Consider the following 12354-nt stretch of genomic DNA (forward strand, 5'->3'; position numbering starts at 1 on the left):
TTGCAAGGATGCTGGCCCAGACAGCATCGCTAGCCGCGTCCTCAGAGCATACAGACCAGCTGGCTGGTGTTTACGGACATATTCAATCAATCCCTATCCCAGTTTGCTGTCCCCACATGCTTCAAGATGGCCACCATTGTTCCTGTTCCCAAGAAAGCTAAGGTAACTGAACTAAATGACTATCACCCCATTGCACTCACATCTGTCATCATGAAGTGCTTTGAGAGACTAGTCAAGGATCATATCACCTCCACCCTACCTGATACCCTAGACCCACTCCAATTTGCTTACTGCCCAATAAGGTCGCCTGACAATGCAATCGCCATCTCTCTGCACACTGCCCTATCCAATCTGGACAAGAGGAATACCTTTGTAAGAATGCTGTTCATTGACTACAGCTGAGGGGGCTGAGGAAATTTGGCTTGTCACCTAAAACACTCAAACTTTTACAGATGCACAATCGAGAGCATCCTGTGAGGCTGTATCACTGCATGGTATGGCAACTGCACCTCTCTCAACCCGCAAAATTTGATTAGATATAACTTTCTGCCACGGATGCAAGTCGTATATACATGTAGTCATTACCATGCATGAGATCCCCACATTGTAGCCTGTATATTCACTGATCATGTACTCAACCTTGGCAAATAATGGTGCAATTCAGGTATGAATGTCTGAGAATTTTCCATTCATTTCCAATTCCAGGTGTATCAAATTCCAATCTTTGAATGATGCTGTGCCTGCATGTATTACAATTATACACTTCAACAGTGTTTACCAATCTTGGTCCTGGGACATCAATGGTTACACATTGTAACTATGCAATAGACTAGAAACATGATTTAACTAGTTAAAGGCTGATTTATAATTCATATATACAGAAGTAGAAAAAAAAAACAGTACACCACCTCCTATGCATCATGTAAATACTCAAACCGGTTCATCTCAATATCTAATGCCCTTCATCTGCATTGATCTGATAAACACAGGACAGCTGTAGTATTTCATCAAATGAGAGACTTAATTTCAACCAGTAGAGAATGTGAAATGCTTAATTTTCCAAGTGTTATAAATACAAGTTCAATCTGTACTTCAATGCACATCTGTTGTGGATTATGAAAACAGAGGAAGAAACGTGGCGAGAGAGGTGTAAAAGACAAAGGGAAAGAGGTAAGGACATTGGAGCAGGGAAGGCAGCATATGATTAATGAATCACAGTGCTACCCTAATATTCTTTCATTTCATCAAAATGACATAAGTGTCTCTAGTGGTGTCTCCTAACCAGCCTTGGACTCCCAGTCGGCCCGAAGGTTATCTTAAGAGCGGGTGAGGTGGCTGGAATCCTCTTTCACAGCTAAACATAACTGCAGACGAGAGATAGAGAGAGAGCATACTTGTTTGTTTTTTATTCTAACAGTCATAATCATCAGGTGAAATGCAAAACTGACCTTGGATCATTAACTGAGACTACTACATCTCAATCTGTATTTCAATGTAAAGCATCCCTTTAATAATACTTCCTGTTGAACTGACCAAGTGACCTCTCACCTCTGAACATGCTGTGCCCTCTATGTAGCCAGTTCAGATGCGGGAGGGGTTCATCGACACAGCTGATATAACCTAGAGGATTTAGAGAGAAGGAGAGAGAGGGATGAAGTGAGGAGACTTATTGAGAAAATAAGGTAGTTAAAGAGACAGTGTTCAACAGGAATCTGTGTGGCCTCACCTGGTGTCCACACTAAGTGGCTGCAGAGTACTTTATGCTGAAAAACATGAACGGACACACGAGGACAAACTATTTAGCTGTGCATAGTGTAGTCTATCCTTGAAACATCCTGCAGAGCACCAGACTTCTCCTCTTGCATGCGGCAGCGAGCTGCAGATCCCCTCCTGGTCCTCGTGTCCATCCTCATGAAGTTATGCAGGACACAGGTAGCCTTCACACACCTGAATTCCTCCAGGAGGCAGTCCCAGATGGCCCTGGTCACTCAACCTTGCAGTGCCCTACACAGTAACTGTAGGCAATCGGTTTGAAATAATCTACAGTTACAAGGTATCTGTGGTAATATGAAAGAGTCATTATTAGACTTTTACATCACCAGGTAATTGTGGATTACTAAAGTATGTTATCCCTTATAACAATTCATGATAACATTGGATTGATAGGTCCATTTGCACACAAACGTGCATGTGACAATAACAGGATCATATCAAGGATAGTTCCACAAATTAATACAGAAATACTACTTGATGAGTTGATCATTTTAATCAGCTGTGCAGTGCTAAGGCAAAAACAAAAATGTGCACCGCTAAATCCCTAGGACCAGGATTGAGAACCACTGCTCTTCATTGGTACAGGCTTTCATTGCTCTCTTTATCAGAGGACAGAACCTCAGAAGAAACAGACTTCATTGTACTAAAATTACACGGCACTGAATATTATGTTACTATTATCTCTGTCCTCACTTCTAGGGACTGGAACTACACACAAGTACCTGCCTGCCATATCCCGAATAGCCTACTCACTTTGACAGTTGGGGCTTCTATCCTTTCACCCTCCTCCATGGCTGTTAGCTAGCTACCTACAAATGCATTTGGAGTTTGTTTTATAAAGTGATAAATACATCAAGATAGCTAGCTAATATGAAGTTAGGTACCTGGGTGATATTTAATTTAACGTTACTTATACAGTATGTAAAGTTGGCTAGAAAGCTAGCTGGCCAACTAGATAGCTTATTTAGCAGGTCATTTGCGTTAGCCTGCACTGTAGCTAGTTAGCTAATAATACATCGGTTGTTTTTTTTACATTTTCAAAATGTATTTGCTTACTTGAATAGGTTCTCCCAACCATGTAAACAATTGGAAACAGGGCAGCAAAGTTTGTCACCAGAGCGTATTACTATTGAACTATTTACACATTTAATAACCAGACCTTCTTACAAACTTGCTGTGCTGATTTCTTGACGCACCCTCGAACTTGCTGCCATGTGCACGCCCACAAGCGAGTCCCAATGGGCTGCCTAAGCGGAACGCGGCAATTTACCGCTTGCAAGTGTACATGCCCGGCATATGGCCATGCGGTACAGCGCTTGATTTGCCCTCTGCATGAATCCAGGCACCGCAATTGCGTCACACCCTCCATACGAAGCTTCCGTCCACATTTTCGGATCAAGCATAAGTATTCTTTTATGTTGTTACTTTTTCTTTACCACTTCCGTCGGAGAAAGTTCCTGGTTTGAAAATAGGTGAGAATAGTGAGTTTCCAAGACATAGCTTACATAAATAATTGATTTGATAGGGGCGATCAACTACAAAGGAACTATTTGGAATGGATGGCTACAAATGAAAACATCACATCGCGCGAATCTTTCTCTGTCTTGCTATGCAAGGTAAGGCCATGTAGACTACCGCCCCATTTCTTTATTATTACTAACCTCTTTGGTTTTTATCAGTAGTAACTTTGACATTCGTACATAGCCGAAACTATAGTATATTATAACGAGAATAACATGGGTTAATTTCTTTGTTTTTCCTAACACACCCCTGTGTTCTGAGCGAGTAAGATTTTATACTGGGCTACTGGAACAAAGACGTGTGTGTTGTGAGCAACAACAGTGGACTCTGTGGGCTGCTTTCAAAATAAAAGTTCCCCATTGAAACTGCGAAAACGGATACAAATGGAAGATGCCACAATTGGACTAGATAATGCTAAACAAAGTTGGAACGTTATATAAATTCAACAAAATGTGACAAAGTAAAAACATCTGAAATCGCACTGTATTGGACTTCATAATTGCATTGGGGGCATACTTAAATTGCAATATACAGCCTTACTTAGCCCAAGATGTACTCTTAAGGAGCATGCCATTGACAATTACAGAATGGTTACCTGGAGGAAAATGGGGGAGGGTCATGCTTTTTCAATCAAGGTGAGGTTTAGTATTTTTTGTTTTAATCTAGTCCAGGGGAGGGTCGTGTAATTTGTAATTGATGAAATGTAAATATTTCTTAGTGTTTTAGAATGAGTTACTTATTAGGCTATATATCGATGTGTGCCCGATGCCACCTCTCATCTCTGATTCTCCACTGTGCACGCAATATTAATTGTTAGTGTGGTCTCTCTTTAGTGTGGTCTCAATCAAATTATCCATACGAGCATACGAAGTGTATGCTCGGAGTAGCACAGTGCAAAGTTATATTTCTAAAATGGCTACTGGGATGGTGTAAATAAAACTAGGCTGCATTACACACTGCAATGGATATTTCCACCCTGAGCCCTGCTCTGCTCATGCTGGGCAAAAGGTTTTTGTGTGCTGCTTAACCAATGCTGTGCTGAGTAGGTCTAGGATGGCAGGTCAGGAGAAGAGTTAAAGGTTTCTTCCCTACATTTTTTTTGATTAGGCCTAGTCCAGAAAATAAATAATATTGCGCGTGCGGACTTGCCTATAACCCATGTTCTGAACAGTTTGAGAAGGAGACTACAAAGATAAGGAGGACCAGAGAAAAAAACATTGCTAGCTTGCTACTACTATAATCGATTTTATTAATAACAATGTGTTTCTGGCCCATTATGTATTTGAGTTATTGACCTTACAATCATCCAGATTCGATTAGCTTACATTGTGGTGTTGAAACTTGAAGCAGATGCCGTGGCACAATCAGTCGGATATGGACAGCTCATGGTGCTGAAATTCTTCATTCTTCATTTTACTAACATCAAGAGGGCTTTGTGTTTGAGCCTATTTCTTCCTATTTAAGAAATAAGAGGTAGGCCTACTTGTTTGACAGATGAAATGAGGCTATAGGGTGCTATATACATATTTGTTGGTCAATTCTTCCACCCACCATGCATACATTTTAAGGAAATAGAAAAAAAGCACAGTCCTATCCATTGTTAGCTTAAGATTTTGAAGAATATAAAATGGACCCGCTTTGGTCCACGATGCTTTATGCTAGAAACAAGCTGTAAAATACCCAGGAATGACGTGGTTCCGATGGATATGGGGATATCATTGTTTAGATTCTTTGACATTCAGAGGCTGACTTTGCTTGTTAAGTAAATCTAATTCTGACCCCTTGACTTTTTTTTATTCTCAAACTGATTCAATTGTGTTTTTCTCTCATTAATCTACACACAATACCCCATAATGACAAAGCAAAAACAGGTTTAGAATTCTTTGCTAATTTATTAATAATTTTAAAAAGTTTGGGGTCACTTAGAAATGTCCTTGTTTTTTAAAGAAAATCCATTTTTTTGTCTATTTAAAATAACATCAAATTGATCAGAAATACAGTGTAGACTTGTTCATGTTGTAAATGACTATTGTAGCTGGAAACGGCAGATTTTTTTATGGAATATCTACATAGGCGTACAGAGGCCCATTATCAGCAACCATCACTCCTGTGTTCCAATGGCACGTTGTGTTAGCTAATCCAAGTTCATAATTTTAAAAGGCTGTGATAATTAGAAAACCCTTTTTCAATTATGTTAGCACAGCTGAAAACTGGTTGTTCTGATTAAAGAAGCAATATAACTGGCCTTCTTTAGACTAGTTGAGTATCTGGAGCATCAGCATTTGTGGGTTCGATTACAGGCTCAAAATGTCCAGAAACAAAGAACTTTCTTCTGAAACTCGTCAGTCTATTCTTGTTCTGAGAAATTATGGCTATTCCATGTGAGAAATTGCCAAGAAAGTGAAGATCTCGTACAACGCTGTGTACTACTCCCTCACAGAACAGCGCAAACTGGCCCTAACCAGAATATAAAGAGGAGTAAGAGGCCCCGGTGCACAACTGAGCAAGAGAACAAGTGCATTTAGAGTGTCTAGTTTGATAAACAGATGCCTCACAAGTCCTTAACTGGCAGCTTCATTAAATAGTACCCACAAAACACCAGTCTCAACGTGAACAGTGAAGAGGCGAATCCTGGATGCTGGCCTTCTAGGCAGAGCTCCTCTGTCCAGTGTCTGTGTTCTTTTGCTCATCTTAAGCTTGTCTTTTTATTGGCCAGACTGAAATATGGCTTTTTCTTTGGAACTCTGCCTAGAAGGCTAGCATCCCGGAATACCACAACAGGAAATGTATAAAAAATATTGACATCATGGCTAGTCATGGTTTATGTACATGTTTTGGAAGTCCGTAAATGTCATTTTTGAAGTGAACCTTTCCCTGACCAGTTTCAACTGAAATTGTCCACCATGAACTGTGCTAGCTAGCTAGCTGAATTGTACTAAATAACCATGCTGTTACAATATACAAATAGTTGGGTATATAAATAATTAGTAAAACCACAATGTAATTTTTTTATTTATTTAACTAGGTAAGTCAGTTAAGAACAAATTCTTATTTACAATGACAGCATACACAGCAGATGACATGGGGTGAGATTAGATGAGCTGGTCGGGTGCAACCCAGGCGACATGGCGATGCAGGGAACTGAGCTCGGGCGAGGACCAAAGTCACCCTCCTGGCCCAGAGCCTCGCTGAGGCTAGTGGCTAGGCGGGGTTGGGGAGGTTGCCCTCCTTTCGCCCTTCTACAGAGCGATAGGCCATAGTTCACAAAAAGGTTTAAGTTTGAAACGAGAGCATACTGGTGCTTCACCGGCACCAAGGCGACGATGAGGGGAGACATTGAACCCCCGCCTTCACCAGGGCGCAGAGCGGTTGACTTGGTACCTGGAGCCACACAAGGATGCCGAGGTGGGAAGACCCGGTTCACCGGCAACCCCCGATCCCCTTCGGACGCGGCCGACGCCATGCCTAACAGGGAAAGGGGGGTTTGAGCCAGTCGGGCGCAACCCAGGCGACGTGGGGAGCTGAGCTCGGGCAAAGGCCGAAGCCACCCTCCCAGCCCAGAACCCCACACTGAGGAAAGGGAGACGTCTACCCCGTCTTCATTGGTCTATTTTGCTTGACGGCCTTCCAATCTGCCTTTGTTTGGTGGCCTCCGTCCGGCAACCATTTTTTTACAGTTAAATATTTGTTCCCTTTCTTGTAATGTCTTTTTTTGCCCGCCTAACTATCATCCTGGGCTTATATATCGGCTGGTGTGAGATTCACACCCTCTCCCCCGGATTTTCAACTCTCGGGCCAGCGAGAGTTCACCGGACACCGCCGGAAAGCAACGCTTTCCAGGGCTTGGGCCCCTCTCTCGGGGCCAACCCATTCACAAAGAAATGAGAACTCTCCCTGGGGCTTCCACCAGCTTCTCCGGGATCGGTCGCGCTACTGCACTGGACGTCTCGCGGCGTCCGTCTGCACCACTCCTGATCCGGGGATCTGAACACGACTCCCTTTCAATTGGCCATCGCCCCTCCCTTCTGAACGGCGTTCGCCCATCTCTTAGGACTGACTGACCCATGTTCAACTGCTGTTCACATGGAACCCTTCTCCACATCGGCCTTCAAAGTTCTCGTTTGAATATTTGCTACCAATATGATGAAGCAGCTTCAATTTGATTGGCTGTTGCATGCTATTTTAATTACGTTTTAGTTGCTTCATGTAACAGCGAAGTTGTCACTAGAGATGTCAAAGACATGTCACTAACAACTGCAACCAAAATTGTTTTGAATGTTGCGTTGTGTAACTTCAGCCTTAGAGATATCCCTCTGTGCCCAGCCTGGTTTTATAGATTAGACGTAACAGTACAGTAATGTAAATCACACACAAATTAGAATATGTTTTGTTTGGTATGGTTATGTACGACAGAAGGTGTCTTAAGGCAAAAAAATATGAAAGTAGGTGGTTAGTCGTGGTGGTGGATGGGTTGGCATATAACTCGAACCTCTAGCAACCCAAACGTTGTGTTCAAATCTCATCACTGAGAACTTTAGCATTTTAAGTCATTAGCAACTTTGCAACTACTTACTACTTTTTACCTACTTTGCAACTATTTAGCATGTTAGGTTAAAGGGTTAAGATTAGCTAACTTCTAAAATGATCATTTTTATCTCACGGATGGTGAGTCCTTGCATCCATAGCTTTGTCTTTGGATTTGACAGTGGTTATATTTCTCCAGCCCCATCCCTTAGTGTATATTTTCACAGATTTAATTTTCATGTTTTTAATTGGCCTATATTGAAATTATTGGAACAATTATTCTCTATTTATCCAAATTCTATCACAATTTGAGTGCAATCAGTTTTCCCAATTATACATGTTACATTGGGATTTATGTTGGAAGGCTATTGTTAACTCCACAGATTAACCTCTCTACTGTATCAGTGTTCTATCTGTGCCCTAATCGACTGTCTTTCTCCTCAGTCTTTGACTGAACACCAGGAGGGCCTACATTTTGGGGAAAATGCGCAGTACAGGCACAAGTGGGGTGCCCCCGAACCCCCCTGTAGCCAGAAACCACAACAACAGCCCTGGAAACTCAGGTTCCCAGTATGCCTTGTGTGCCCTGGGGGTGGGGCTGGTGGCCCTGGGCATCGTCATGATTGTGTGGAGTGTGGTGCCCTCCAGCATGGCCGGGAACAACAGCGGTGGCACTGGAGGAGGGAACCCCAAACCAGACAACAGGGGCAGGGCTTCGTCGGTGGCCTTTGTGCTGGTCGGGGCTGGGGTGGCCATGCTCATGCTGTCCCTGTGCCTGGGGATGAGGAACAAGCAGCGGGAGCAAGCTCTTCAAGAGGCCCAGACTCTGGGGGCAGACAACGTAGCTGCCAGTGAGGAGGACGGAGAGACGTGAGTACTGTAGCTACTGAATAATAATTGAAATAATTACTGACCTCAGCAGGTTTGTTTGCTCAGGGTTCATTACAGGGATGGGCAATCCCTTTACTACTTTTACTAACCTTTGCCTGCTCCTAGATGTTTAACATCACATGATGTACACCAGATGATGTCATCAGCTCTAACATGTGTACAGCTGATTCAAGTAGTTAGTTGATTTGTTCAATCATGTGAATTACTTTGCTTTGGCTGAAGCGGATGCCTAAAAAGATTGCTAACCTATGTTTAAGTACTTTGAGTCTTACTACAGTGCTTTCTTTAGTAACTTTTCATTTAAAGCCCCCTGTCGTAAACTCCACATAACGCACATTGATTTGGACAACCGTTGCAAAACCATCAGGACTGTAATTAATAGTACACACAGCATAGCCTACAGTACACAGTAGCAACAATGTAAAAGAAAAACAGAATCCATTCTGAAAGCGCAGTTATTCATGTCAGTGTATGAATGTCGACAGGGCCGAGGAGCGAACCCAGAGGTACACCGTGCCCAGCTACGAGGAGGCAGTGGGCAGCGGCCAGTGGCCCATACGCCAGAGCCACCTGCGCCACAGCTCCTCCCAGCTTCCTTCCTACGACGACCTGGTGGACAGTGTGCAGATAGAGGTCGAAGGATCAGTGGTCACTCAGATGACAGCCACTTCCGCTAACCCTGCCTCCTCTGCTGCTGCGCCTAACCACCGCACTAGGCGAACAGGCCTCAATCTCCTTCCCCTTAAAATTCAGAGGATTAAATCAGAGAAGATCCATATGAAGAATACGGATAACTCTCAGCCGCCGGGAGGGATGAGTATTGAGCCGCTTACTCCACCACCAATGTATGAGGACAAAGTGCCCCAGCTCTGAGACTTGGTGCCCTCTAGGTATCAAAGCAGGGTACTGCATCCTCTGTGGCCCGCTATGGGTGGACATCTGCTACAATAGATGTAATCAGATGGCCCCTTGTCATGCATCTGTGGCTAAATCATCTCGATGGCACTTGTCATGCTTACCTGGCTTTTTTTAGACCTGACACTCAAGGTGAGTGAGCAGAGAGCACAGTTCCAAACGTGGGGACTTTGGGTCAACACTGTTGCTGGACAGAGAGCACACTTCTGTTTTTAGACAGACATCTTACAAGGTCATTGAAGCTCGGGTTCAAAGGATCAATATGATTGGGAAAAATACTCGCTCAATGTCTTAGATGTCTTTTGATTACTTTACAATGAGCCCTGTTCCAAATTGCATTTGTATGCAGCTGACCATATTTTTTTATTCCTCTACTGATTTAATTTCAAGTTCCATCTTCATCCTCAGTCAAGTCAGCCATCATGGTGTATTATTCATGTTCAAGTTTTTGTATTCTGTACAGCTACTTAGACAGCTGCTCCTTGGAATTTTGAGAGGTGTTATTTGGCGACTGAATTAATGGCTTTGCACAGACAGTGTTTGTGCGTTGCGGCCTGTGTTGCTTATCAATACAGGATAATTGAGAAAGAGACTGAGGCTCATTGATAGTTGGAAGCCTTTGCCCTGTAGCCACGGCGAAATGGGTTTTGGCTCTGAAGGCAGTAGTGTAGTCCAGCTTTTTTAATTAGCTGTTTTATGCTCAATGGAGGACACAAGGGACTCTTTCCCTGAGCAGCTGGGATAATGGCACCCATTGCTCACTCACGCATCACTCTTGAACTATACAGCAATACCAGCTCCTTGACTGCCAGCACTGTTTTCATTAGGACAGAGAGCACACTTCTGTTTTTAGACAGACATCTTACAAGGTCATTGAAGCTCGGGTTCAAAGGATCAATACCAGCTCCTTGACTGCCAGCACTGTTTTCATTAGGATTATTCAGAAGATTAAGTTGTTGCGGTGTCCAAGGTTTGACCCCATTTTGTTTAGTGGAGCCAGAAGACGTCAGTGCCTTATCTCTCTCGTCTATTTGTTTCATGCTTACCAGAATATGGAAGTTAGCAAATCAATGCAGTAATTGGATTTCCAGAATGTTATTTTATCATATGGATGTTATTTTCTGATTTGATGTCATGTTGATGACCCTGTTCAGCAACTACTCACTACATTTACTGTAGGTGGGAACTTAAACAATACTTCTTGGCATAAGTAAACAGTTGCTAAACTAGCATATGAATACCTATGCACACAGAATAAGTGTTTTTTTTTAAGAGGAAACTTTTAATGCTGAATTACTAGTTTCTAAATGTAAAATAGCATGCACCTCATGTATATTTAGTTTTATATAGATTTTTTATAGGCTCTGAATTCAGTCTGTTCTTTCAATATTGTTGATACTCAGAGACTACTCTGTAGTCACGCCTATGCAATGTTTTCTGTACCTCTGTGTATGTGAGACCATTTTTTACTGTGAGGAATCAGTGGCTTATTACTTCCATTTTCTGTACTCTAAGGGACACTACACTCAAACCTCAAAAGTGGTCTTATGTTGAAAGAAGTCTACGTCCCACACTATGGGTTTCATAGATCCAAGGATATGTCACAACCTCAAGTGAATGGAAAAGATGAGCACCCAAAATGCTTATGTTTTTGAATGGAAATGGTGCTAAACTTTCCCATTCATAAACGGATCAGCACCAAGACGAGCACCATGGAGCTTAATTAATAAACAGATTTATGAATGAACAATTATGGGTTGTGATCTGGACTTTTCCATTCATTTGGGGCTGATATCTGTATCTACACAATCAATGGTGTTGGACATGGATCCATCTTCACATTAGGCTTATTTTGAGGTATAAAAACACCCGACAACTTTGTGGAACATAAACATGGTCAGTCTGTTCATTAGTTCAATGGACTTTTCTCTCAACCAGGTGTGTGTGTGTGACTTTTATTACGATAATTTCAAAGACCATTATTTGTACTGGAAACTATATGATTGGCTTATATAACTAATACCCTTTTGTATGTATCTGAAAGTATGTTTTTGTAAGAGAGGAATTCTGTCTAGTGTTTTTGTTGACTTCAAGATGATGCATTCTTGTTGTGGACACTAAAGGAGCGGAGTCTGAAAATTGTGAGAAATAAAAGGAAATGTTTGTATTCTGACCACGCAAATAGTTGTGTTGCAAATAGGTCCTGTGACTTGTTACTCATTTTCAGTAAGCCCACTAACATGTGTTTCTAGGAAGGCTTAAATCATTCCAATGCCACACTTCCTGTCATTTTATATTGTGGAGATAGTGTAGGTGATATCTAGCCTGGTCCCAGATCTGTTTGTGCTGTCTTGCCAACTCCTATGGTAATTAGGAGGTGGGCAGACAGGAAAAACAGATCTGGGACCAGGCTAGGAGATATCTGTACTTTTCCGCTATACTATTCACCTCACTTTGGTTACTGTAAAGCTGAATGAAGAGGAAACATAGCATGAGTGTGTGCTTTTTCTCTAAAGTATTAAATCGTTGTTGTAGTCTCAAGGTAATTTTCTGTGAGAAAATACTTCTGCCTTCAATGCAGTTCCTTTTAAAAAGTTCCATAAAACCCTGTGTTAGACATGACTGTATTTAAACGCTGTTATGTGAACGACTTTGCTGTCTGAAAGGCTTTAACTCTGATAAGGATTTCTGTTTTGGCTTGAACATGTACATTTTGACCTTGCTTCCCTC

The 12354-nt window shown here is 42.2% G+C and overlaps 1 protein-coding gene and 1 long non-coding RNA gene across 2 annotated transcripts; one reads left to right on the forward strand and one right to left on the reverse strand.

Annotated features, from left to right (window-relative positions):
* Positions 1 to 389: 389 nt before the first annotated feature.
* LOC121840437 lies at positions 390 to 3012 on the reverse strand. The gene is made up of 4 exons (XR_006079619.1): positions 2830 to 3012; positions 1727 to 1763; positions 1549 to 1620; positions 390 to 1364 (listed from the first exon to the last, which is right to left on the reverse strand). It is a non-coding gene; the product is annotated as an uncharacterized LOC121840437 (long non-coding RNA).
* A 238-nt stretch (positions 3013 to 3250) lies between these two features.
* Positions 3251 to 11791, forward strand: LOC112221622 (transmembrane protein 51). The gene is made up of 3 exons (XM_024383795.2): positions 3251 to 3389; positions 8263 to 8688; positions 9195 to 11791. Exons 2-3 carry the CDS (start codon positions 8303 to 8305, stop codon positions 9580 to 9582), a joined length of 774 nt encoding a protein of 257 aa, XP_024239563.1. The 5' UTR covers positions 3251 to 3389; positions 8263 to 8302; the 3' UTR covers positions 9583 to 11791.
* Positions 11792 to 12354: the final 563 nt, after the last annotated feature.

Source organism: Oncorhynchus tshawytscha, linkage group LG22 (genome assembly GCF_018296145.1).
Source record: "Oncorhynchus tshawytscha isolate Ot180627B linkage group LG22, Otsh_v2.0, whole genome shotgun sequence".
NCBI classification, from domain to species: Eukaryota; Metazoa; Chordata; class Actinopteri; order Salmoniformes; family Salmonidae; genus Oncorhynchus; species Oncorhynchus tshawytscha.